Source organism: Salvelinus namaycush, chromosome 1 (genome assembly GCF_016432855.1).
Source record: "Salvelinus namaycush isolate Seneca chromosome 1, SaNama_1.0, whole genome shotgun sequence".
NCBI lineage: Eukaryota > Metazoa > Chordata > Actinopteri > Salmoniformes > Salmonidae > Salvelinus > Salvelinus namaycush.
The window spans coordinates 8,681,781-8,708,811 of NC_052307.1; the positions used below are offsets into that span (position 1 = coordinate 8,681,781).

Genomic DNA, 27,031 nt, shown 5'->3' on the forward strand with positions numbered 1-27,031 from the left:
CAAGCAATGACAGACAGTAGCAAGCTGTGTCGGGCGGGTTGGAGACAATGAAATCACCATAGTAACAATGCTGCAGCCCTGAGTATTTAACCCTATCAGTCCCGAGATCCCAGTAAAAATCTGACTAATTTATCTGCATTTCCAGACTATATTTAGCCTCACATTTAAATGTTTTACCATTTTCTTTTCAGGACAATGAGGGCTACAAGTACAACACAAAACAACTGAACAGAAGCAGTACCATTTATGAGTTTTATTGACACATTTCAATTTTAAAAAGTCAGCCAAAGCAAAAACCTGAGAAAAATGTATGTTTATGAATGCTGCTAGTTAGTGGGCTACAGAAATAGTTTACTCACTGGGTAATCAATATCCAACTAGTCAGTGACAACTGTTTGGAGTTTGTGACAGCAACTATGTGAGCTTATTACAGTATTATAGACACTTTGTCCGAGGATTTCCAATTATCTTCTATGTAGAACAGGAGTGTCAAACTAATAACATGGAGGGCCTAGTATCTGCGGGTTTTGTTTTTTTCCTTTCAATTAAGACCTAGACAACCAGGTGAGTTCCTTACTAATTAGTGACCTTAATTCATCAATCGAGTACAAGGGAGGAGTGAAAACCCGCAGACACTTGGCACCTCCGTGTAACGACTTTGACATGTGTTATTAACGACTCTTGTGTAGCTTGTGAGCATCATCAAAGAGAAAGGCGAGGCCCAACTCGACGGAAAATCGGTCTCCCTCCAGCAGGTGGCGTTTTTCATCATTTCGCCCACCGAGCAAGGAGTTATTTTATTTATGGAGGTGTATCCGCCAATCTAAAGAAAGGATGGGCGGGAGCTAGACAGCCCATTGCGAATACGGAAATCAAAGGAACCACAGAAAATAACTCCCATTGCAAGGACGGAAATCAGATTTTCATAGATAGCTTTTAATAGTTTGTAGCTCAAGCCATTAGGACTCTATAAAAGATCCTGCTCCGGGCAACTTCGGGATCCATCCTTGTCTCACAAACACAGCTCTAACTCAGCCCACGTTAATCACACAGACTAATGGTTGGTATCTACGGCGGATGCAGAAGAAATAGACGAATCCAATCGTACAACACAGAAGTGTAGCTCGAACGCACAATGTTTAAAAAGGGTTAGAAGTCCAAAACGTGCCGGCGATACGGTGGGACTCATTGGGTTAAAAGAGAGGGAGGGCAAAATGATCGGCTTTCACTGGCCGATAAATGTTTTGCCACCTAGAACATTTGAGAAGGTCGGGTCACACAAATGTCCTAGGTGGCTAAGGTCCGTATGGATATCGTCATTACAGTAACAAACCCCCAGCTCACACTGTTCACACCCCTCTTGTTGGCAGACAGAAAATTGTTCCGTTTTAAAGCAAATTTCCCGCAATTCTACACATTTTGCATGGGTCTAATATGTTTTTGCTTTTTTAAAGAACAATTCCTGCAATTCTACAAATTGTTCCATGTCTTATGTCTGTTTATATGATGCCAGGGGTCGGTTACCTGGCGTCCGTATTGACCCCATTCTGGGTCCAGATCCCAGTTGAGTATGAAGGCACTCACCAAAACCTGAGGTTTGCAACAATGTTTCAAAATTGAGAGATGCTACATTGTTGCATTACCAAAATAGCAACTGTTTGGCCTATCATTTGCAAAGAACATGCACTCATAGCATTGAAGATAATTTTTAGGGAAGGACATTAGGAATAGGCTATATTATAGTGCATGAAGTCCCATGTTAATTATGAAGGGCTTGAAATGTAGGCTAAAGCTTACCCTACCAGTTTGCACATCTGGTGCATTGTCCAAAATAAAATTCACGCCAAATGTAAATATTACATGGGTCCTAGTTACACAAATGATGGGCATTAAAGAGATTATCTGGTACTTTTGTATACAGTAGTTCTGACCGTAGCCTTCACAAGCCAAAACTGGTCCCTGAAAAATTGCATACAATCTCGCATATGTGCAGATTTGTGCACCACGCAATTGCTGTCGCTCACTCTGCTGTAGGTGCATAATGTGCCTGTCGCTAGCTGTCACTCATATGGAGAGGTGCTGAAGCTCATTGGTTGAAATCACATTTCTAGGGGGCTGGCCAACGCGGAGGAAAATGTAGGAAAATGGCGCAGCGCAGCCTAAAAAAAAACGGTCACTTTCAAACTATGGATTTTGTGGCTAATTGCGGTAAAACATCAATTCTGCTCATAGATTATGCATGTATGAACTGCATATCCAGTCCAAAGTGGGATGTTTAAAAAAACTTAGTAGTCACCAAAGTTCCGGAGCATGTCTTTAATAATGTATGCTAATAGGTCAAAAGCCTAGAATATTTCGTTGGACTGCATTTGCAGTATATTCTTTATGTAACCCCTTGGTATCCTGCAAAGGCGAATTTAGTATATTTCAATTCAATATTTCGATTTATGATGATTGACAACCTTGACATAAGATAATGGCATTTATTTGCAGCCTATAAAAGGATAAAGGAAAATAAAGATCTTCATGGAGATTATATGGAGAAGAGAAAACCTTTGTGAGTCTCGCACCCCACATGAACTGCTTACGTCACACTTTCAGATAGCATACAGATAAGATGGATAGATATAGAATAAAATAAATTACAAGAGCCATCCACAAATCCTCATATTTCATGCACATTTTATCTTTACATCCCTAATCCTGTTCCAAGGACGGCACAAAACCTTGAGCATCCTTCCTCTACCTAGACTACACACCTAGATCTAGCCGAAGCAATACCGAACACGCCAGCGTTGCTCCAACAGGCTACAGATCTGGCATTAACATAAATCATATCTGACGTTCACTTACCTCTCCCGCTGTGATCCGCTGAACTATCTGCTGGACCAAACTCGGTAACATATCCTGATTATCTTCGGTATCCGCGGTATCCGACATAATGGCAGATAATGTCGACAAGACAATGGTGGGAATATAATAAACAATGGGTCAATAAGAAATAAATAGCATAAGAAACACTGTAAAAATCGAATGGCTTCCCAAAGAGTGAATGTCACAGTCAGAGAAATATGGTTGCTTCTTCGTCCTCATCCTATATAATTCGAGCATCCTATATAGCATACACTTCATTCATGCCCCAGCTGCTTGAGAACATTTGATTTAGCTAGAAATCATCTTTGATGTTTAACCCCGCCCTCACTGTACATCTCAGGCGTGCGCTTGCCCGCGCAGTTTAGGCATCTGCAGCATCATCGGCGATGTCTCCAACTGAGCCCTTTGTATTTCTTCAGATATAACCCTAGCCTACTCACACAGCAATGAATAGAGTATGGCTATTTTTAAATGACAGAAAATTATCTCTAATGATGTTTGGGAATATAATGGATTACGAAATAAAACTATGGAATTCATTGGAGTCGAATGAAACAGTGGGTTCATGTATGCATGCTATGCCTATAAATATACTAGTTCAGCCTACATATTCGTTTCTAGACGATCTGAAAACATGCCTTTCTGCCTGATAGTTTACACGTTATTGTGTTATTTATTTAACAGTTTTTGCAACAATAGACATTATAGGCTAGTTTATTCTGGTCTTCCAAGCATATCCCTTAAAATCAACACTATTTCGTTCTGTAACGAATACCACCTATTAAGACAACTGTTTTATGATAAATATGTGAATTCTAGTATTGGATAGGTCGGTGGTTGAGAGGATTAAGTTGTGCGTAATTGCTGGCGATGCCACTTGTTCCATGCATGGCGTCGGCGTCACCAGATGGCAGCTTCACGCGGATTTCACCTCATTGGACACATGGTAGAAAAACATAAGTGGGTGGGGTTGGGAGGGGGGGGGGGGTCTATGAAGGCCCATGTCATACACCCAAATCCACCAGCAAAGTGTGGTCCATTCTAGTAGTATCAGTGTACAACAAGGCCACATTATGGACCCTGCATGCCACTGGATTGAGCAAAGAATACGAAAAAAACTCATTTATCTTTTAACTACTAGATTTCACGGGGCAAAACAAATGCAATTATGTAACCTAAGTAAAGTACTCCTAAGGCTAGTGATATGATTTATGTGATGTCACATGAAAGGTCGGAGGCTGTATACATTTTATAGCAGGAAAAAGGTCAATATCCTGGATTAGATTTTAGACATAATAACCTCTGACGATCATGACATTTAACTGTTCATTTTCACGGAAACAATAACAGGCTACTAACTCACACTGAACCAATGAAAAGTTAGGCATTTTTATTCATTTCACATAAATATGCACTGCCAAGCCAGTTTTAGCACATGTTTAGTTGCTTTGACATGATAAAGACAATATGCTATTATTTATTTCACATATCAACATTGCATATCAAATCCTCCTATCTCACTGAAATAGCAACGATTAGATTTTGAGCACTTGCATGATAGAGATGACATTGATATTTATATATTATCTACACTCAATATTTCTATAAAGTATAGAAAAAATAAATTCAATTTCACTTGTTTCTATATAGTTGTTCATGTCAAGGCAAACATTCATGTGTATTTTGACTCAATAACACTCATCTGCAGTGACAGGCAAGTCCATACAGTTAAGGACCCTCCCAGGTTAGAGAGCCCAGAGTCTGCTGTGAGGCACATTTCAGAGAAGGGAATCAAGTCTGAGTAACTTGGCAGCCTTGAGGAGCACAGCACACTGCCATAACCCGAAAATATGTCTGGAGCCACCTACAGTGGTTAATATGTCTGGAGCCACCTACACAGGTTAACATGTCTGGAGCCACCTACACAGGTTAACAAAATACAGATGCTAAAAACCCACTCACCCTGGATAAATACAAGAGGCTTGATTGGTGTAGCGACCATGTTGGTTTTCAACAAGAACATTTTGACCAAAGAACACACAAATAGAGGCAAAAAGTCAGTAAAATGAATTCAAATGTTCTGAGATCTTTTGAGAATACAAACCTACAGTGAATCAAGCTCAGGGATGGGCAACCTTGATGGGGGGTCCACAAATAATATGAACTCATCATGAAGGGCTGCAGTGGCTCGCGGGTCTGCATACCTACATCCATACCTCGACATGCAGTCAGAGCTGGCCCTAACCATTTGGGGGCAGTAAGTGAAATGTTGTTTCAAGCAAAACATCTTAGAGGCCCCTGTATTGACAGCGGAGATAATTTGTATTTGTTTTAGAGTTACATTTTCCGCAATTCTACACATTTTGCCATGGGGCGGAGAGAAGACTTAGCAATTTTCTAACACATTTCTTGCAATTCTACTAATTTGCCATAGGGTAGAGAGAAATATTAGCAGTTTTGAATATGATATCGGAGTCAGAATGACTAACAAAATGAACGGGGGTCCCACGGTCTGTAATTTGACCAGTTTAGATAGTCTAGCCAGCTAATTTACCAATCTTACAAATGTTAGCTGACATGGGCTAATTCAGTGACTGTCATAAGAGGAAAAACTTCTGATGCACAACCAAATGTAGAAATTCTACTGTATTCTACTATTCTAACCCTCAACATTAAGTTTAAACCCCAACTGTTCCACCGTTTTTTACTTAAAAATAATGTTTTGGGAAATTGATCCGCGGGCTTACAAACAACGGTGCCCATCGCCAGTTGCCCATCCCTGATCTAGCAGCTAGAAGTTCAGTCTTTTAAAGAACATGTCTCAGAGGAAGGGAAGTCAACACATCAAGCAAAAACAGATAACACTGAATCTGGCTCATGTGACACTAAGCAGAATGAGCTCTCTCCCGGCCTGAGCGTCTACTCCGCCAGTTTGCTCTCAATTATTGATAGACCCGATCATTTATTTATTCACCTCTCCCAGCCATTTCAGTGGGACTGTGTCCTTTGTCTACCCACTATCGTTTCTATTGCTAAGGTAAGTTGGGGGGGGGGGGCTGTGCATGGCTTAGGGGCTGTGGTAGTGCTTGGAGGCTGGGGCAGGGGACAGGGGTTTGGCCGTCAGGTGCAGGTGCCTCTCCACGTCCGGTGCAGATGCTGCAGATACTCAAAGGCCCTCTGGCTCACGTTAAGGGCGGGGTGAACTCGCCGCAGGTTGGCCTCTCCTATCAGAGACAAGCCACAGATCCCGAAGTAGGCGTGCAGCGGGTCTGGAACAGACGGGAGAGAGGATGAAAGTAGGTCAGCCAAGTGACACGCCTCAGCACCTGCCACTTTAAAAGGCACTGTGGCTTTGGTCGTGTTCCAGGTCCATTTCATGCAGTTCCACATCACCGACTGCACAGTCGGACATCAGATTGCTATATCATGATTTAAAAAAAATATTATTTAACCTTTATTTAACTAGGCAAGTCAGTTAATAACAAATTCTTATTTACAATGACAGCCTACACCGGCCAAACCCAGTCGACGCTGGGCCAATTGTGCGCAGCCCTATGGGACTCCCAATCACGGCCAGTTGTGATACAGCCTGGATTCGAACCAGGGTGTCTGCAGTGCCTAAGACAGCTTCGCCACTCGGGAGCCCAAATGATGTGGTTAGCTGATATGTTAAACACCTATCCAGGCATTGTGACATATGGCAGGTGTAATGTAGTCAGCCTGGAATGCGGCCATGGGCTTTTAAATCACATAGAAAACCAGTTCCACACAGCTCCTTTAACAACCTTACATTTGCCCTACGTAAAATATCATGAAGTAAATAATAGAGCTCATACAACGTGCTACCAAAACAGGTTAAATGGCATACATCAACCCGTCACGATGGACTGACTACACGCTTATAAATAAAACAGATCTTGACATGATAATTAGCAGGTTGCCAATACATCTGGCTGTCTGTTCCCAATTACACCGACCCAAAAAATGTACGCAGCATGTAGTGTTGCTCCCATGTTTCATGAGCTGAAATAAAAGATCCCAGAAATTTTCCATATGCACAAAATGTTTATTTTGCTCACATTGGGATGCTGCAATTGAGCGTGCAATTGGGATGCTGACTGCAGGAATGTCCACCAGAGCTGTTGCCAGAGAATTGAACGTTAAATTTCTATACCATAAGCCACCGCCTCCAACATCGTTTTAGAGAATTTGGCAGTACGTCCAACCGGCCTCACAACTGCAGACTACGTGTATGGCATTGTTTGGGCGAGTGATTTGCTGATGTCAACGTTGTGAACAGATGTTGGCGGTGGGGTTATGGTATGGGCAGGCAGGCATAAGCCACAGACAAAACACAATCGTATTTTATCTATGGCAATTTAAATGTACCAAAATACTGTGACGAGATCCAGATGCCCATTGTTTGACCAACACATGCATGTGAAATCCATAGATTAGGGCCTAATTACTTTATTTCAATTGGCTGATTTCCTTATATGAACTGTAACTCAGTAAAATCAATGAAATTGTTGCATGTTGCGTTTATATATTTTTTTAGTGTATGTCTTGAGTCAAACATCGCAACACTTTTCCATACTTTGTCTTTTGATAATAGCCTTCTACTCTATAGAATTTCTAATGTGATTTTAAATAGTAATCCTACAGAAATCAAGATTTCTCTTTTCTTGGACTGGCTCTTTAAGGGAGCATAAATAATGCACCATGATCCATTTTAACCATCCATCTCCCATGGGACCCTACTAAAAGCCTTCCAGGCACTGTAAAATGTACCATTATTGAATTATAATGAAAAGACAACAGCTTGGAAGCAGACATCCAAATCAATTAAAGAGCCATTTCAACATGAATTATGACTCAAGGTCCTGTGGAAATGTTTTTAAAATAATAATTAATGGGCCCCGTGTGGCTCAGTTGGTAGAGCATGGCGCTTGCAACGCCAGGGTTGTGGGTTCATTCCCCACGGGGGGCCAGTACAAAAAAAAAAAAAAAAAAAAAAAAAAAAAAAAAAAGTATGAATGTATGTACTTGTAAGTCGCTCTGGATAAGAGCGTCTGCTAAATGACTTAAATGTAAATGTACTGTAAGTCGCTCTGGATAAGAGCGTCTGCTAAATGACTTAAATGTACTGTAAGTCGCTCTGGATAAGAGCGTCTGCTAAATGACTTAAATGTAAATGTACTGTAAGTCGCTCTGGATAAGAGCGTCTGCTAAATGACTTAAATGTAAATGTACTGTAAGTCGCTCTGGATAAGAGCGTCTGCTAAATGACGTAAATGTAAATGTACTGTAAGTCGCTCTGGATAAGAGCGTCTGCTAAATGACGTAAATGTAAATGTACTGTAAGTCGCTCTGGATAAGAGCGTCTGCTAAATGACGTAAATGTAAATGTACTGTAAGTCGCTCTGGATAAGAGCGTCTGCTAAATGACTTAAATGTAAATGTACTGTAAGTCGCTCTGGATAAGAGCGTCTGCTAAATGACTTAAATGTAAATGTACTGTAAGTCGCTCTGGATAAGAGCGTCTGCTAAATGACTTAAATGTAAATGTACTGTAAGTCGCTCTGGATAAGAGCGTCTGCTAAATGACTTAAATGTAAATGTAAATGTACTGTAAGTCGCTCTGGATAAGAGCGTCTGCTAAATGACTTAAATGTAAATGTACTGTAAGTCGCTCTGGATAAGAGCGTCTGCTAAATGACTTAAATGTAAATGTAATGATGACGATGAATTTCTGTTTAGTGCTTCTGTGTACAATATCTTTTAACTGCATCTGGGACTTTAAAGACAATCAACAAACTATGAAATACTACATACACACTGGTGGGACAAAATTATTTTAAAACAACTATTAGACTACACTGTATGCACTCACAATCATTTTGCTTAACAGTCTTCTTGTTCTCTACATTCTCCTTCTCCATGGTCTGAGAAGCGAACAGTTCCTGTATTGTGAGGCCTGTTCCTCTCCTGTGTCCTGAGGGCTCGTTCTGGACAATCACCTCATCAATTAGACATCCCAGCCACCTGTGTGTTGGCTTACGGAGAGGTTTCCACTAACACCGGCCAACACTCCCTCCCACCCTCTTTACACCTGTGTGTTGGCTTACGGAGAGGTTTCCACTAACACCGGCCAACACTCCCTCACACCCTCTTTACACCTGTGTATTGGCTTACGGAGAGGTTTCCACTAACACCGGCCAACACTCCCTCACACCCTCTTTACACCTGTGTATTGGCTTACGGAGAGGTTTCCACTAACACCGGCCAACACTCCCTCACACCCTCTTTACACCTGTGTATTGGCTTATGGAGAGGTTTCCACTAACACCGGCCAACACTCCCTCCCACCCTCTTTACACCTGTGTATTGGCTTACGGAGAGGTTTCCACTAACACCGGCCAACACTCCCTCACACCCTCTTTACACCTGTGTATTGGCTTACGGAGAGGTTTCCACTAACACCGGCCAACACTCCCTCCCACCCTCTTTACACCTGTGTATTGGCTTACGGAGAGGTTTCCACTAACACCGGCCAACACTCCCTCCCACCCTCTTTACACCTGTGTATTGGCTTATGGAGAGGTTTCCACTAACACCGGCCAACACTCCCTCCCACCCTCTTTACACCTGTGTATTGGCTTACGGAGAGGTTTCCACTAACACCGGCCAACACTCCCTCCCACCCTCTTTACACCTGTGTATTGGCTTATGGAGAGGTTTCCACTAACACCGGCCAACACTCCCTCACACCCTCTTTACACCTGTGTATTGGCTTACGGAGAGGTTTCCACTAACACCGGCCAACACTCCCTCCCACCCTCTTTACACCTGTGTATTGGCTTACGGAGAGGTTTCCACTAACACCGGCCAACACTCCCTCCCACCCTCTTTACACCTGTGTATTGGCTTATGGAGAGGTTTCCACTAACACCGGCCAACACTCCCTCCCACCCTCTTTACACCTGTGTATTGGCTTATGGAGAGGTTTCCACTAACACCGGCCAACACTCCCTCACACCCTCTTTACACCTGTGTATTGGCTTACGGAGAGGTTTCCACTAACACCGGCCAACACTCCCTCCCACCCTCTTTACACCTGTGTGTTGGCTTACGGAGAGGTTTCCACTAACACCGGCCAACACTCCCTCCCACCCTCTTTACACCTGTGTGTTGGCTTACGGAGAGGTTTCCACTAACACCGGCCAACACTCCCTCCCACCCTCTTTACACCTGTGTGTTGGCTTACGGAGAGGTTTCCACTAACACCGGCCAACACTCCCTCCCACCCTCTTTACACCTGTGTATTGGCTTATGGAGAGGTTTCCACTAACACCGGCCAACACTCCCTCCCACCCTCTTTACACCTGTGTATTGGCTTATGGAGAGGTTTCCACTAACACCGGCCAACACTCCCTCACACCCTCTTTACACCTGTGTATTGGCTTACGGAGAGGTTTCCACTAACACCGGCCAACACTCCCTCACACCCTCTTTACACCTGTGTATTGGCTTACGGAGAGGTTTCCACTAACACCGGCCAACACTCCCTCCCACCCTCTTTACACCTGTGTATTGGCTTATGGAGAGGTTTCCACTAACACCGGCCAACACTCCCTCACACCCTCTTTACACCTGTGTATTGGCTTACGGAGAGGTTTCCACTAACACCGGCCAACACTCCCTCCCACCCTCTTTACACCTGTGTATTGGCTTACGGAGAGGTTTCCACTAACACCGGCCAACACTCCCTCCCACCCTCTTTACACCTGTGTATTGGCTTATGGAGAGGTTTCCACTAACACCGGCCAACACTCCCTCCCACCCTCTTTACACCTGTGTATTGGCTTATGGAGAGGTTTCCACTAACACCGGCCAACACTCCCTCACACCCTCTTTACACCTGTGTATTGGCTTATGGAGAGGTTTCCACTAACACCGGCCAACACTCCCTCCCACCCTCTTTACACCTGTAACCTTACCTGGGTGACTGTCTGGCCACTTAGCGAAGCCGCCCACCAAACGGTCCTGAGTGGACAAGATGTAGTTCCGGTTCTTCTCGAAATTAGTATACTGAAAGACGTCTAGGAGCTGAGAATGGGACAGGTTAGAATTAGGATTATAAGGGTCAAGTGTAGACACAACAGAGTGTGTGAAGGACTGCAATGCTGCTGGGTTTATCACGCTCAACAGTTTCCTGTGTGTATCAAGAATTGTCAACCACCCAAAGGACATTCAGCCAACTTGACACAACTGTGGGAAGCATTGGAGTCAATATGGGCCAGCATCCCCATGGAACACTTGACACCTTGTAGAATCAATGCGCCGACAAATTGAGGCTGTTCTGAGGGTGGGGGGAGGGGGTGCAACTCAATGTTTTGTACACTCACTGTATGTATCCAGAGCCCATTTCTCAAGACTCAGGTGTATTCCTGACCGTCTCCTGTTCCACTGTTCCATAAACATTGCACAGTGACAGTTGGCTAAACACGCCATCACTGTCTCGATTACTGATACTTTAGTGAGAGCTCCCAGACCGTATGCTAATGCCACCCAGTCCCATTGGATGCATGGCATGCACCTTTCTTGTTCTTTATGACATTATGAACAACACCGTTATTGGGGGGTGGACCATCCGTAACACCACTGGCACACATTGAACTGCATCACTCCAAAAAGGGTTTTAACATAATGGGCTGCTAAATGTACGTCAAAGCATACTACCAACATATTTTATGAATTAACTGGACGCTTCGATAATAAAGCAATGTTAATGGACTGTAAAGGTACGCTGGTATGTCTGCAGAGGTTCCAGCATAGGTCCTGTTACCTCCAGTGTGGCGCCCACCCAGAAGGAGTAGCACGTGTCGACGGGCTTGTTGGGGCGGCCTTGGAAGCCGTTCTGCTGTCTCATGATGCACCAGCGGCGTATCCTGTTCAGCTCGCGCTGGCTGAACATCTCCTCTAATTTGCCCATCAGACTCAGGGCTGCGACGGCACAGAACGTGGACCCACCTGGCAGACAGAATGCTTAATGACAGGGTTTATTAGCCACCGGCACAGCGCCACTATCCATCACCCGTTTCCCTTTTCAGCTGTCACAACATCAGCATCAGAGCCTTCTTATCACTTCCCAACTGCAGAGCTGTAATTGTGGGGGAAGATGCAGAAGCCCGGGGAACAGCTCTGTGTGGAGCCCATTAACAATGAGGGAGGACCTTGCACTCTGCAGATAGTTAAGAGGAATGTGTGTACCTACCTATTTGAGATAATACGAATAATCAAGCTATTTCCCACCAAAAAATTGTACGGTTTGCATCCAGGGTTGAATAAAATGTTATAATTTCCACTTTTTTTTTTTTTGTTGACTTGATAGAAATGCTTTGTGTAACGTGCCATGGGTTCATTACGCAAATCTCTCCCGGCAGTAGCTTAGCTAAGCCTGGGGGTTTCCCTGGAATAATAGGGTTTCATTGGCAGGAATTGGTTTTGGTACTATTTTCACAAGCATGTGGTAAAATGTCAAAACTCTTAGTACAAAACTCCAAACATATCATAAAAAAGTTATTTTTTCCCCAAAAAACTTTTTAAGCACATTTTCAATTGACTAAGTACAACACACAAAATCACACAGTAATTCTTTCACCAAACCTAATCAGTGTTTCATCTCGAAATACCTTTCATATTAAGTAACTGCCTTTCACAATGCGATGTTCACAATAGCGTGGCCATGTGCTGACCAACCAGCAGGAGTGGGCAGTGGTGGAAATGGTGAGGGCCAGAAATGACATACGGCTGTCTGAAATAAAACACGTCATTGAGGAGAATGATGACACCTTTGCCAATGTGGCATCCATCAGCCTTCCAACAATCCCCCGCCTTTTGAAGAGGTACCAGGTATCTATGAAAGACATTTACCTGTGCCTTTTGAGAGAAACAACGACCAGGTGAAACACCTGCGGGTCGAGTATGTTCAGGTACAGCACTATATACTGTATTACTGTTACTATTAATGCACATGGTATTTCACAATATCATCCTGGAACTATACTGTAAAATTAACTAACCAAAATATAATTTTAGAGGGTGATGGTGCTTAATGGTGCTGTGAATCATGAATCACAAGTATATCTTTGTTGATGAAGCGGGATTCAACCTGGCCAAATAACGGCTTCGTGGGAGGAACCTCATCGACCAACGGGCGACCGTCCAAGTGCCTGGACAACGTGGGGGAAACATCTCCATGAGCGCAGCTATCTCAGAAGATGGTGTGGTAGGACGTAGGCCATCACTTGGATCCTACAACGCTGCACAGCTCATTGTGTTTCGCAGGCCTGTCAAGGTGAAGGGGTCACCTATGTCATCGTGTGGGACAATGTCAGGTTCCAGCCAGCAGAGGTGGTTCAGGCATGGTTTCGGGCCCATCCCTGATTCGTGACGCTATATTTTCAGTCAATAATGTAAGTGTTTTGCCTAATGTGAAAACTGTAATCTATTGTAATTTACAGTACTGTAGCATATTAATTTCAGCACTTTTTTGTTTATTTTTACCCCCTTTTTCTCCCCAATTTCGGGATTACGATCTTGTGTCATCGCTGCAACTCCCCAACGGGCTCGGGAGAGGCGAAGGTTGAGTCATGCGTCCTACGAAAAACGACCTGCCAAGCCACGCTTTTTAACACCAGCTTGTTAAACCCGGAAGCCAGCCGCACCGCCACAAGGAGTCGCTAGAGCGCGATGAGCCAAGTAAATCCCCCCAGCCAAACCCTCCCCTAACTCAGACGAAGCTCGGCCAATTGTGCTCTATGGGACTCCCGGTCACGGCCAGTTATGACACTACGAGGCAGTGCCTTGGACTGCTGCGTCACTCGGGAAGCCTAACTTCAGCACTTCTAAGGGCGATTTGAAACACATATCTTAAATTGTTTGCTACCGGATTAACTAGTAGTTAAAACGACTACATCGAAACGATACACTACATGATTAAAAGTATGTGGACACTGCTCGTCGAACATCTCATTCCAAAATCACGGGCATTAATACGGACAAACTGACCTGTTGGAAAGGTGGCATCCTATGATGGTGCCACGTTGAAAGATTGAACTCTTCAGTAAGGCCATTCTACTGCCAATGTTTGTCTATGGAGATTGCATGGCTGTGTGCTCAATGTAATACACCTGTCAGCAACGGGTGTGGCCGGAATAGCCAAATCCACTCATTTAAAGGGTTGTTCACATACTTTTGTATGTATAGTGTATTATTTTATTGCGTTTTGGTGATTAAACCAATGTTCTCATTACATTTCACAATAAACATACATTTTGAATCAACGGTTGTGTGGTGAGAGATGTTTACAATCTAAATGAACGCACCATGACAGGTTTTGAATGAAAGACTGGCTGTGTTACAAGTTGTGTGACCAGTTATGGAGTTTTGTACTAAGAGTTGTACATACTTGGGAAAATAGTACCAAAGGGATAAAAAAATATATAAAAATATATATTTAAAAAGGAGATTTGTTCTAATATGGTTTTGGACTAATGGCTAATCCCTTTCTAGAACCATAATATCCATCAATCTCGAGTGCTGCATGCCATACTCACCATGCGATTCCAATCCAGCCCCCTGGCCAATGCCATTGTCATATGACTAAGGAAGCAAAAACAACATTCTATTAGACAAACATAGCACCACAGACCATGTGAGGGATGGATAGCCATCACTGAAACCATGTAATAACTTTCAGATCAAGTGTGGTGTGACAGATGTGATCTATGACGTAAGGAGAGATCAGGAAACAAGCTGCTCAATCAACCACGTGGAGCAATCCATGTCCACAGTGCTGCTTGCATACCGTACGAAACCACACTTCATACACACACTTGATGAGACAGACCAGCTTTGGGGACAATAACAATGAGGAACTAACAATGTTGAAGGTAGTGAGGTTTACTGGAGCTCCACGCCCCAGGAGATAAAATTCAACCAAATTTGAATGAGTAAGAGGATTAGAGTCCGGTAAAGGCCTTTCCTCCCGTGGGATCATATCCTCTATTTATAGGCATCTGAGAATAACCCTGGAGTCCTCTTAAAAACCAGCCAACAGCATGGCCCAAACAACACACATACACCACAGCCACCTAAACAGGAACACCGCTGCCTGCCCTGTGGACTGGATTGTCATCTTCTGTTGGATTACATAGGAACGAAGGGGGGTCACAGGGGGGTCACAGGGGGAGTCACAGGGGAGGTCACAGGGGGGGGTCACAGGGGGGGTCACAGGGGGGACCATCACTATCATTAGACCCAGCAGGATCCAGTAGTGCCTGCTCTCCTCACCCCCGTCTGGCCAGCCCCCTGTGACTTGCAGAGGGGAGAATGAAGACAGGATGGTAACAAAACCCTCAGACATTTTGTGTTGGGTGAATTCTGTGTAAACTGTTTCTCTTTGAAGTCGCGGACAGTAGAGAGGGTTGTTAAAGTCAGGCTGTTAACAGGTGAGGGCCCTTTGATTCCAATGCACCTTCAAGATGAGCTGTTTGACCTAGGCCTACCTCTCTGACGTGTTGTCTATGGTACGAGAAATAAACACTGTGTTAAACCAATGTTGGGTTAAAACACAGTTTTACAACCTAGCAAGTAGATTTGAGTATTTGAGAGTAAATTTAGCAGAAAGAGGTCAGCGGTTGAGGATTGAACCCTTCTAGAGAATACTGACAAGGCTCAGGGCCGCAGGATGCTTGATGACAGAGACTAAGTGAAACAGCTGACTTACCATACTTCCCCTGATGTAGTCGATGGCCTTCTTGATGTCCATGCCTGACCAGTCATCGAGCATGTAGCAGATGCATGCTGCGCAGTACACAAACCTCATGTCATTTTCACTTCCCTCTGGGACCGCATAGAAACTGGAATCAGACATCGCGGCAGACGTTAAATTGCTTTTTTTTCTACTAGTAAGGACGAGGTGTGCTGTGTCAAAGTGTTTTACTGGTTAAATCCTCTCAGAACAATACTTTCAAACAAGACGCAGTGATCTGTCTGACACAGTGGTCATCCCATTGACATGGTTAAACAGGGTCTCCTTTCACATAAAGCACAAAGACCTATAAAGTACCAAAAACTCACAGAAGAAGAATACTTGTCCAAGAACAAAATGTGATCTGTCACATAATGAACAGAAATGTGTCATTATGCTCACAACCTAACACCCACCCCTCATTGGGTTGGAAGTATTGGATCAGGCACAGTGCCCCTGGAGCAATTGTGTATGTTAAGTGCCTTGCTCAAGGCACTACCAGGAAGAAAGAAAAAAAACAATAACTCATTGTTTGTAGATATGGTAAAGACAGAGGAGAGTGACTGGGTGTTCACCTTCCGTCCTCCAGCTGCAGGGCTTTCAGGCCCATCAGACAGGCCTCCTTATTGACGCGACTCAGGTCGTCCCCCAGTAGGACCAGGCAGGCCAGGCCAGTGTACGTCATGGCCACATGGCCACTGTCATACGGGTGGGATACTCCTGGGCCCTGGGGAGGCAAATTGATTGAATCAGCTAGCTTATATAGGCTGTGTTTACACAGACAGCCCAATTCAGACATTTTTTAAATTTTTGGACCAATCAGATCAGCACTAATGTCAATAATTGGGCAAAATACCAGAATTGGGGTGCCTGTGTCAACACAGCGAAAGACATTTAAAGGGAAGCATGCTAGCTGATCCCGAAGACTTCCAGTCATTACACTAACACTAGTTAGGATTGGCTCATGAGACTACCTCGAACTTCCTTCATACTGTACACATAAATGGTATCCACAAGTTCATCTGACTCTAGGGAAGTAGATAAAGCGCTTTATTGCAAAACATTTCAAACTATCCCTTTAATGGCAACCACTTAATCAATATGTTGAACAAGGATGTGTTTCAAGATCAATACCTTGGAGGTGCTGTATGGAACTCCAATGTGTGATGATCCTCGAAACCCACAACGTCCTAAATTGGATTCTGGGGGGGAAGCACACAAAATATTTGAATTGGATTTTGTTGTATGAGAAACAACGGTAATGCCAGACGACATAAAAATGGAAAGATCTCCCCGATTAACTCTTTAAATCAGACTGCAGTTTAACTATGGCCCTGCTTACACCTAGCATCTTGCTTTTGAAATTATATGAGCAAAAAATATTTCATTTTATACGAAAAGCCAGACAAAATTAAACAGGCCTATTTATATAATGAATATGAATTTGGAGGGCAGAAATGATTAAATATTAAAGCATTAGACCTCTCACTAAAGGCGTATACTTAAATCCGAACTGGTTCTCTAGCAGATTAGCAAGAAAGTCTCACCCCATGTTCAAGATTGGCTTTTTTCCCTTTATTCAGATTACAACCTCTCACTTTCAGTTATTTGAAAATGAAATCTCCAGAATATCGCTATTTTTAAAACAAGCCATAGAAAGTTGGTTGCAATTTCAGTTTAATCCACCAGAAAAGAGAACAAATACAACAAATAGTATGGTTAAACTCAAATATACTAATTGATTAAAAAAACAATATTCGTATTTATTTATTTATTTTTTAAATGTTATAATCTGTAAATTATATCATAAATAGGACTGGTGGAGTTGTCATACATGCAGCTAACAAAAATATATGGAAATGTCTGCTCTACTCAAAATTACAACCAGCTAACTGCAGGATTACCGCAAAAATGGAAGAGGCTAGTGGAAGGGGGAGAAAGTAAGGAACTTGTCTGTCGACCCTGCATTAAAGACCAAATTGGTTAAAGCAAATTGGGATAAATAGAAAAGTATACCAGTTTAATTTAAGGGCCAAAAAAGGGACATATGTGTCATATAGACTGAAAAATAGCTGGGAAAAGATTTGATGTACTCATTCCATGGCACATTTTTTTTTTTACTGACAAACAAAACGATGCTAGATTCAAAACTTTGAGTTTTCCAATTTAAAATGATTATACCAAATTCTTGCAACCAATAGAATGTTATATATATGGGGGATACAACCATCCCAGATCTGCAGGTTTTGCTGCGAAGAGACAGAATCATTAGATCATTTGTTTTGGTACTGTCCATATGCAGCTTGTTTTTGGTCACAGGTTCAGAAATGGCTGAAGAATTGCAACATTTACCTGGAGCTAACTCTGCAGACAGCCCTGCTGGGTGATTTAAATCATATTGATCAATAATATAATAACACTTTTAGCAAAAATGTGTATCTGTTGAAACTATGAGAATAGAAAGGTTCAGAACCTTTGGGAAACATCACAGCACAGTAGAAAAATATATGGCAAATATAAATCAAAACTGGATGGTATTCAGAGATAGATTGGAGGGGTTTAGCTGAAGGATGGGACCTCAAAAACAAACAAAAGATAACTATTGTAAAAAATACTGTGTGAGTAAAATATACACTGCTCAAAAAAATAAAGGGAACACTTAAACAACACAATGTAACTCCAAGTCAATCACACTTCTGTGAAATCAAACTGTCCACTTAGGAAGCAACACTGATTGACAATAAATTTCACATGCTGTTGTGCAAATGGAATAGACAACAGGTGGAAATTATAGGCAATTAGCAAGACACCCCCAATAAAGGAGTGGTTCTGCAGGTGGTGACCACAGACCACTTCTCAGTTCCTATGCTTCCTGGCTGATGTTTTGGTCACTTTTGAATGCTGGCGGTGCTTTCACTCTAGTGGTAGCATGAGACGGAGTCTACAACCCACACAAGTGGCTCAGGTAGTGCAGCTCATCCAGGATGGCACATCAATGCGAGCTGTGGCAAGAAGGTTTGCTGTGTCTGTCAGCGTAGTGTCCAGAGCATGGAGGCGCTACCAGGAGACAGGCCAGTACATCAGGAGACGTGGAGGAGGCCGTAGGAGGGCAACAACCCAGCAGCAGGACCGCTACCTCCGCCTTTGTGCAAGGAGGAGCAGGAGGAGCACTGCCAGAGCCCTGCAAAATGACCTCCAGCAGGCCACAAATGTGCATGTGTCTGCTCAAACGGTCAGAAACAGACTCCATGAGGGTGGTATGAGGGCCCGACGTCCACAGGTGGGGGTTGTGCTTACAGCCCAACACCGTGCAGGACGTTTGGCATTTGCCAGAGAACACCAAGATTGGCAAATTCGCCACTGGCGCCCTGTGCTCTTCACAGATGAAAGCAGGTTCACACTGAGCACGTGACAGACGTGACAGAGTCTGGAGACGCCGTGGAGAACGTTCTGCTGCCTGCAACATCCTCCAGCATGACCGGTTTGGCGGTGGGTCAGTCATGGTGTGGGGTGGCATTTCTTTGGGGGGGCCGCACAGCCCTCCATGTGCTCGCCAGAGGTAGCCTGACTGCCATTAGGTCCCGAGATGAGATCCTCAGACCCCTTGTGAGACCATATGCTGGTGCGGTTGGCCCTGGGTTCCTCCTAATGCAAGACAATGCTAGACCTCATGTGGCTGGAGTGCATCAGCAGTTCCTGCAAGAGGAAGGCATTGATGCTATGGACTGGCCCGCCCGTTCCACAGACCTGAATCCAATTGAGCACATCTGGGACATCATGTCTCGCTCCATCCACCAACGCCACGTTGCACCACAGACTGTCCAGGAGTTGGCGGATGCTTTAGTCCAGGTCTGGGAGGAGATCCCTCAGGAGACCATCCGCCACCTCATCAGGAGCATGCCCAGGCGTTGTAGGGAGGTCATACAGGCACGTGGAGGCCACACACACTACTTAGCCTCATTTTGACTTGTTTTAAAGACATTACATCAAAGTTGGATCAGCCTGTAGTGTGGTTTTCCACTTTAATTTTGAGTGTGACTCCAAATCCAGACCTCCATGGGTTGATAAATTTGATTTCCATTGATCATTTTTGTGTGATTTTGTTGTTAGCACATTCAACTATGTAAAGAAAAAAGTATTTAATAAGAATATTTCATTTATTCAGATCTAGGATGTGTTATTTTAGTGTTCCCTTTATTTTTTTGAGCAGTGTATATAGTATGTATGAGCTGGAAGTAAAAGTCTAAGTGGTTGCTCATTAATTTACTCCAATTAGGGGAGGGGTGGTAGAGTTAAGGGAAAATAATAAAGAAAAATATACACTACCAGTCAAAAGTTTGGACACACCTACTCATTCCAGGGGTTCTATTTCTTTACAATCTTCTACATTGTAGAATAATAGTGAAGACATCAAACCTATGAAATAACACATATGGAATCATGTAGTAACCAAAAAAGTGTTAAACAAATCAAAATATATGTTATATTCTTTAAAGTAGCCACCCTTTGCCTTGATGACAACTTTGCACACTCTTGGCAGTCTCTCAACCAGCATCATGAGTAGTCACCTTGAATACATTTCAATTAACAGGTGTTCCTTGTTAAAAGTTAATTTGGGGAATTTCTTTCCTTCTTATTGAGTTTGAGCCAATCAGTTGTGTTGTGACAAGGTAGGGGAGGTATACAGAAGATAGCCATATTTGGTAAAAGATCAAGTCCATATTATGGCAAGAACAGCTCAAATAAGCAAAGAGAAACGACAGTCCATCATCATTTTTAGACATGAAGGTCAGTCAATACGGAACATTTCAAGAACATTGAAAGTTTCTTCAAGTGCAGTTCAAGTGCTATGATGAAACTAGCTCTCGTGAGGACCGCCACCGGAAAAAAGACCCAGAATTACCTCTGCTGCAGAGAATAAGTTCATTAGAGTAAACTGCACCTCAGATTGCAGCCAAACTAAATGCTTCACAGAGTTCAAGTAACAGACTCATCTCAACATCAACTGTTCAGAGGAGACTGTGTGAATCAGAACTTCATGGTCAAATTTCTGCAAAGAAACGACTACTAAAGGACACCAATAATAAGAAGACACTTGCTTGGGCCAAGAAACACAAGCAATGGACATTAGAGCAGTGGAAATCTGTCATTTGGTCAGATGAGTCCAAATTTGAGATTTTTGGTTCCAACCGTCGTGTCCTTGTGAGACGCAGAGTAGGTGAACTGATGATCTCCGCATATGTGGTTCCCACCGTGAAGCACGGAAGAGGAGGTGTGGTGGTGCTTTGCTGGTGACACTGTCAGTGATTTATTTAGAATTCAAGTGGGACTATCATTGGTTTTTCAACAGGACAATGACCCAAACACACCTCCAGTCTGTGTAAGGACTATTTGACCAAGAAGGAAAGTGATGGAGTGCTTTAACAGATGACCTGGCCTCCACAATCACCCGACCTCAACCCAATTGAGATGGTTTGGGATGAGTTGGACCGCAGAATGAAGGAAAAGCAGCCAACAAGTGCTCAGCATATGTGGGAACTCCTTCAAGACCGTTGGAAAAGCATTCCTCATGAAGCAGGTTGAGAGAATGCCAAGAGTGTGCAAAGATGTCATCAAGGCAAATATATTTGTCACTTTTTTGGTTACTACATGATTCAATGTGTTATTTCATAGTTTTGATGTCTTCACTATTATTCTACAATGTAGAAAATAAGAAAAACAAAGAAAAACCTGAAATGAGTAGGTGTGTCAACTTTTGACTGGTACTGTGTGCACACACACACACACCATAAAAATATATGGGGGGGATTGGAAATGATGCAGACAATTGCATTTATGGAAGCCACCTCTGCAATATTAAAGCTGATCTACCACCTAAAAAAATTAAAACATTTAATAATAATAATAATAATGATATTTAAGGAAATGAATGCATAAATAGGTTCTGTGTGTACTGTTCTAAAATCAGATCCCATATTCATAAAGCGATCTGAGATCAGCACTCCTACTCTGATACTATTTTATAACACCATAAACACAAGTCAAGGCATTGTCTGTTGCTGTGGGGCAACTCAACTAGGTGCAATGCTGCCATCTAGTGGGTAGCTATAAGGTCAGCTTAATAAAGGAGAAATGTATTCTCTGAATACGAGTAGGCCAGACAAGTACCATATGTTTGTAGCTTTCTATGTCCAATGGACAAATAAGTTCTTAATAATGGAACACTAGTCACTTTAATAAATGTCTACATACTGCGTTACTCATATCATATGTATATACTGTATTCTATTCTACTGTATTTTAGTCAATGCCCCTCCGACATTGCTTGTCGTAATATTTATATATTTCTTAATTCCATTATTTTACTTTTAGACGTGTGTGTATTGTTGTGAATTGTTAGTTACTACTGCACTGTTGGAGCTGGGAACACAAGCATTTCCCTACACCCGCAATAACATCTGCTAAATATGTTTATACAACCAATAAGATTTGATTTGCGTTTGGTGCCTGAATAATTTAAAAAGTGAGCCCTGAGCAGATGGTCAGAGTTGGCCCATCATCCAGAGGAGTGAGCTCTTTAAAATATGCACAGCAAACTACAGGATGTTGGGTGGGGCAAGTGAAAAAGTATGGCTGCTGGCCAAATACATGCCTCGCAAACTCTTGTACATGAGCGTTTCTACAACCTGTGTCAATGCCTGACACATTTTTTACATTTAACTAGGCAAGTCAGTTAAGAACAAATTCTTATTTACAATGACGGCCTACCAAAAGGCAAAATCCCTCCTGCCTGGGATTTAAAAAAATACAAATAAATACAATATAAATATAGGACAAAACACACATCACAACAAGAGAGACACAACACTAAATAAAGAGAGACCTAAGACAACATAACAAGGCAGAAAAACAGCATGGTAGCAACACAACATGGTAGCACTAGCAGCACAAAAACATGGTACAAACATTATTGGGCAAAGTCAACAGCACAAAGGTCAAGAAGGTGGAGACAACAATACTTCACACAAAGCAGCCACAACTGTCAGTAACAGTGTCTGTGATTGAGTCTTTGAATGAAGAGATGGAGATAAAACTGTCCAGTTTGAGTGTTTGTTGCAGCTCGTTCCAGTCGCTAGCTGCAGCGAACTGAAAAGAGGAGCGACCCAGGGATGTGTGTGCTTTGGGGACCTTTAACAGAATGTGACTGGCAGAACGGGTGTTGTATGTGGAGAATGAGGGCTGCAGTAGATATCTCAGATTGGGGGGAGTGAGGCCGTCAAGGGTTTTTATAAAGAAGCATCAACCAGTGGGTCTTGCGTCAGGTATACAGAGATCACCAGTTTACAGAGGAGTATAGAGTGCAGTGATGTGTCCTATAAGGAGCATTGGTGGCAAATCTGATGGCCGAATGGTAAAGAACATCTAGTCGCTCGAGAGCACCCTTACCTGCCGATCTATAAATGATGTCTCCGTAATCTAGCATGGGTAGGATGGTCATCTGAATCAGGGTTAGTTTGGCTTTACGATAGAGTTACGATAGAGGAAACCAAGTCTAGATTTAACTTTAGCCTACAGCTTTGATATGTGCTGAAAGAAGGACAGTGCACCGTCTAGCCATACTCCCAAGTACTTGTATGAGGTGACTACCTCAAGCTCTAAACCTTCAGAGGTAGTAATAACACCTGTGGGAAGAGGGGTATTCTTCTTACCAAACCACATGACCTTAAATTTGGAGGTGTTCAGAACAAGGTTAAGGGTAGAGAAAGCTTGTTGGACACTAAGAAGGCTTTGTTGTAGAGCATTTAACACAACATCCAGGAAGTAATGTGTAGCATTGTTGTGCTGTATGATTTACACGTCCGATATATGGTTGACCTAAACCTTTTTTAATATACTGTCCACTGTTATAGCTAAATAGCCCTAGAATTCACACTGATCGACTGTACTTGGCACAGTGTATTATGCACATAATCTAATAGTAGAGAGCAAATAACCCCTAAACCATAGAAGACTAGGCTAAATGGTTGCTTTTTAGTAGCCAACAGTGTACCAAGGGATACAAAAAAACTCAGTTGATTTTAGCTGACTGTTTAGTTCACCCTTCTTCTGTTTCACCAAAATTAAGTGAATTACGTGTGCGTGCGTGGATGCCTCCTGAAGGCCGTTGAAACATGAATGCCCAAAAACAATATAACCTACAACGCAGCACTTACGGTCTTCTGTAGGAATGACTTGTAGTGAGTAGACCCATTCAATCAAGCTGGGCTTGTCTATTATATTAAGAGAATCCAGGACATCAAGACCGGAGAGAGCAAAGAACACAATGGTCAACCTAGACAGGGAGGGACAAAGGTAAACAAACATTTATTCACCTAGTAATATTATACTATTAGAATTATCCACAGCATATTTGAGGTAAGAACTGAAAAGTAAATCATATGAATGGTTACTTTACATGATGACAGTTGGATAGCCAACACCATGTGTTATTTGGATAGCTAGAGGACTCCAAACAATCCAAGTGCACCACTTAGATAGCTAGTTTGTTGTTGACAACCACTAATCAACAAATAATATGTGCTGTATTATGTATCTATGCTTTTAAATGACCAACTAAGCCTAGTCCCAGTCCAGACCTGTTTGTGTTGTTGGCATGACAGTGACAGAATGAGTGACAGGGAGTTGGCATGATAGCAGAACTCCAGCTATGGCCACCAACTAGCTAGCTATATCTGAATGGTCAGTGCTAACATGGATCAGTGGGACGTCCCTACCCCATTGAAGTTGACATTTAAAATGGTTAAGGTAAGGGTAAAAGGTTAGGGTAGCTGTGGAATGCTCAATTCAGTTTTCATATTGAGGCAGAGTTTTGATAACTGGTCGCAGGATTTTCTACCAACAACAGAGTCATCATCGGGTCTGTGCTATCTAGATTCCTTTGGACGTCCCTACCTTAAACCTTAACCCCAGGGACGGTTCCAGGCATAAGTGACATAAGTGGTCGCTTAGGGGGCCCCGATCCAAAGAACAACACCTTACTATTGAGAGTAAAAACAGTCAAATACACCAGGTGCAATTTCAAAATGTGGTTGTGTATCAACAGTTTGTTATGTCAGTCACTGACAGTCACTCAATTAGCCATGTCAGCTAACATTTTTATATTGGTATTAAGTCTATCCAGCTATCTAAACTTGTAGTAATCATGGCCGAATACCGACCTGGCACCGACCTGCCCAGGGGGCCTGACCTCCAGGGGGCCCCCCATTCTCACTCAGATACAATATTAACATATTTCATTAAAAAGTGTAGAATTTAGGGCTGACCCCATTTAGTCGACTGGTCAATTGTTTGGTCAATAGGCTGTTGATCGAGCAATAACTTTTTTTGTCGAGCAGTTGTAAAAAGATTACAATTGTTGTGGCACATCTTTATTGATGCTTGTCTAAGTGGAATAACCCATTGTGGAGGCCGCAGTGAGGGCACACCAGTATCACCAGTACTACATTTACTGTTAATTCCCATAATTTCTTGTTTGTTTGGTTACCATAATTTCTGTTAATACATTCAAAATATTATTATTACAGTCTTTTACTGTTCTCATTGTCGGAGTGGACACTGTTTGCAGAGCACACAACCTAGGCTACACTTGTGAGAAACAAGTTTTGGTTTATTTCATTCCATTTACAAGTTTTGTCAATTTATTAATTGTGTTTGGTTTGGAGCGCTCCTGTCAATCCGGAGTAAATACACGCACCTGATTACACATAGAACTAGGTCTAGGCTACCTGGCCTGCATGCAAATGTAGGCCTATAAATGTGCCCGTTTGGGGATCAGACAGTCTGATTGTCTTAACTCACCGCCACTAATGAACTGCGGAGCTTCTCAAAGTACTTTTTTTTTTTTTTTACTCAAAGAGCAAGTAAGCGAAGTCTGTTTTTGCATCCATTGAGAGTGACAATAGTTCCTCAATGTAACCTATTTCAAAAACCTTTCCAGTTATCTCCCTTTTGATAACCACTCCATTTGAAAGAGGGGAAAAAAGGTAATTTTGTGATCTGGTGGAAACTTCATAAAATAGGCCTACCTGATTACTTCTTAACCCTTGCACAAATAGCCTACAGCCGTGTCTTTCCGGAGCTCAGGGCACAAGAAACTCTGAGGGTCCAGGATATTTTATACAATGTTGCAAGTTTGTTAGAGCAAGCTTCAGGTTGGACCAAGTTGAAATAATGCTTCAAGTTCCTTGCAGACAGGCCATGTGTAGCCAATATGATTTATTTTTATTAGGATATTTTCTACCTGCAGGCTGCAATGTTTTTATTTCTTGGCTTTATGTAGGCTATTTTTACATCATTGGCAATGGAAATATAAATTACTTTTAGATTTGTATTAACCATGAAAAGGTGCATATGAAAATCGTAACTGGCAACAGATCTGTAGAAATTGTATGATAAATTGGCACTCCAAATGGAAAAGGTTGCCGACCCTGGTGTAGCCTGTTACTGGCAACTTTGGGATTGTAATGGCAGAATCTGCAAAGGCCAGCAGTAGTGGGAGGTTGATTTTTTTTCCTTCTGGTTAGACTATTTTGATCTCTGGCTCCGTATTGAGTCATACGTTAATCAAATACAACCGACTGTTTGCTCACTGCTGTTGCTCTAAAATTGAATACAATGTTATCTCAAGGAAACAGTCGGTGGTATTTGATTTACGTATATTGAAAACGTATGTATTTATATCCGTCTCGATATAAGAGAACGGAGTTGCGCGTTCCTCGGCTAGGGTAGAGGTTAGGGTTTAAGCCAGGGATGTCCCAAGGATCACGGATAGTAGTGACCATAACTGAATCAAATCTAAGGTTGGCCAACTCTGTGATAGTTAGATTTTAGCCTGGCTGGCTAGCTATCTCGAGATAATGGGATGTTCATAAAACGTAGCTAACGTTAGGTACCTAACGGTAGCAATCTAATTCAGTTGGTTGCATTGCAAAAAGCACCAATGTTTAGTTGCAATTTTTTATATTGAGTATGTTGTCTGAAAATGCTATAGTTAGCTAACGTTAACAAAAAACACGTTTGGCCTGATGACAGTGGCACTGGCAGGCTCGTCTGTCATTCATTAGCATTCTGGCTAGCGAAGACGTTGTCAAATGAAAATAAGAGATAATTATTCATGCCAACATATGTACCTGCTTGTTTCTAATGATGAATATCTCTCTGGTAAAACTTGAAGACATCTTTGAAAGAATCGTACGTGTCGATCTTTTAAAAAGTCAATTTGTTCAAATTCGGCAAGCGGGTTCTCTTCTTCCGCCATCTTTGAGTTTGAAACAACTTCCG

At 42.6% G+C, this 27,031-nt stretch overlaps 1 protein-coding gene across 1 annotated transcript; it reads right to left on the bottom strand.

Moving 5' to 3' along the window:
- Positions 1-4,233: 4,233 nt before the first annotated feature.
- Positions 4,234-27,008, bottom strand: LOC120044827 (geranylgeranyl transferase type-1 subunit beta-like). The gene is made up of 9 exons (XM_038989538.1): positions 26,881-27,008; positions 23,905-24,023; positions 16,826-16,893; positions 16,267-16,418; positions 15,668-15,800; positions 14,496-14,541; positions 11,723-11,907; positions 10,875-10,983; positions 4,234-6,143 (listed from the first exon to the last, which is right to left on the bottom strand). The coding sequence occupies exons 1-9, from the start codon at positions 27,006-27,008 to the stop codon at positions 5,995-5,997; spliced, it is 1,089 nt and encodes a 362-aa protein (XP_038845466.1). The 3' UTR covers positions 4,234-5,994.
- Positions 27,009-27,031: the final 23 nt, after the last annotated feature.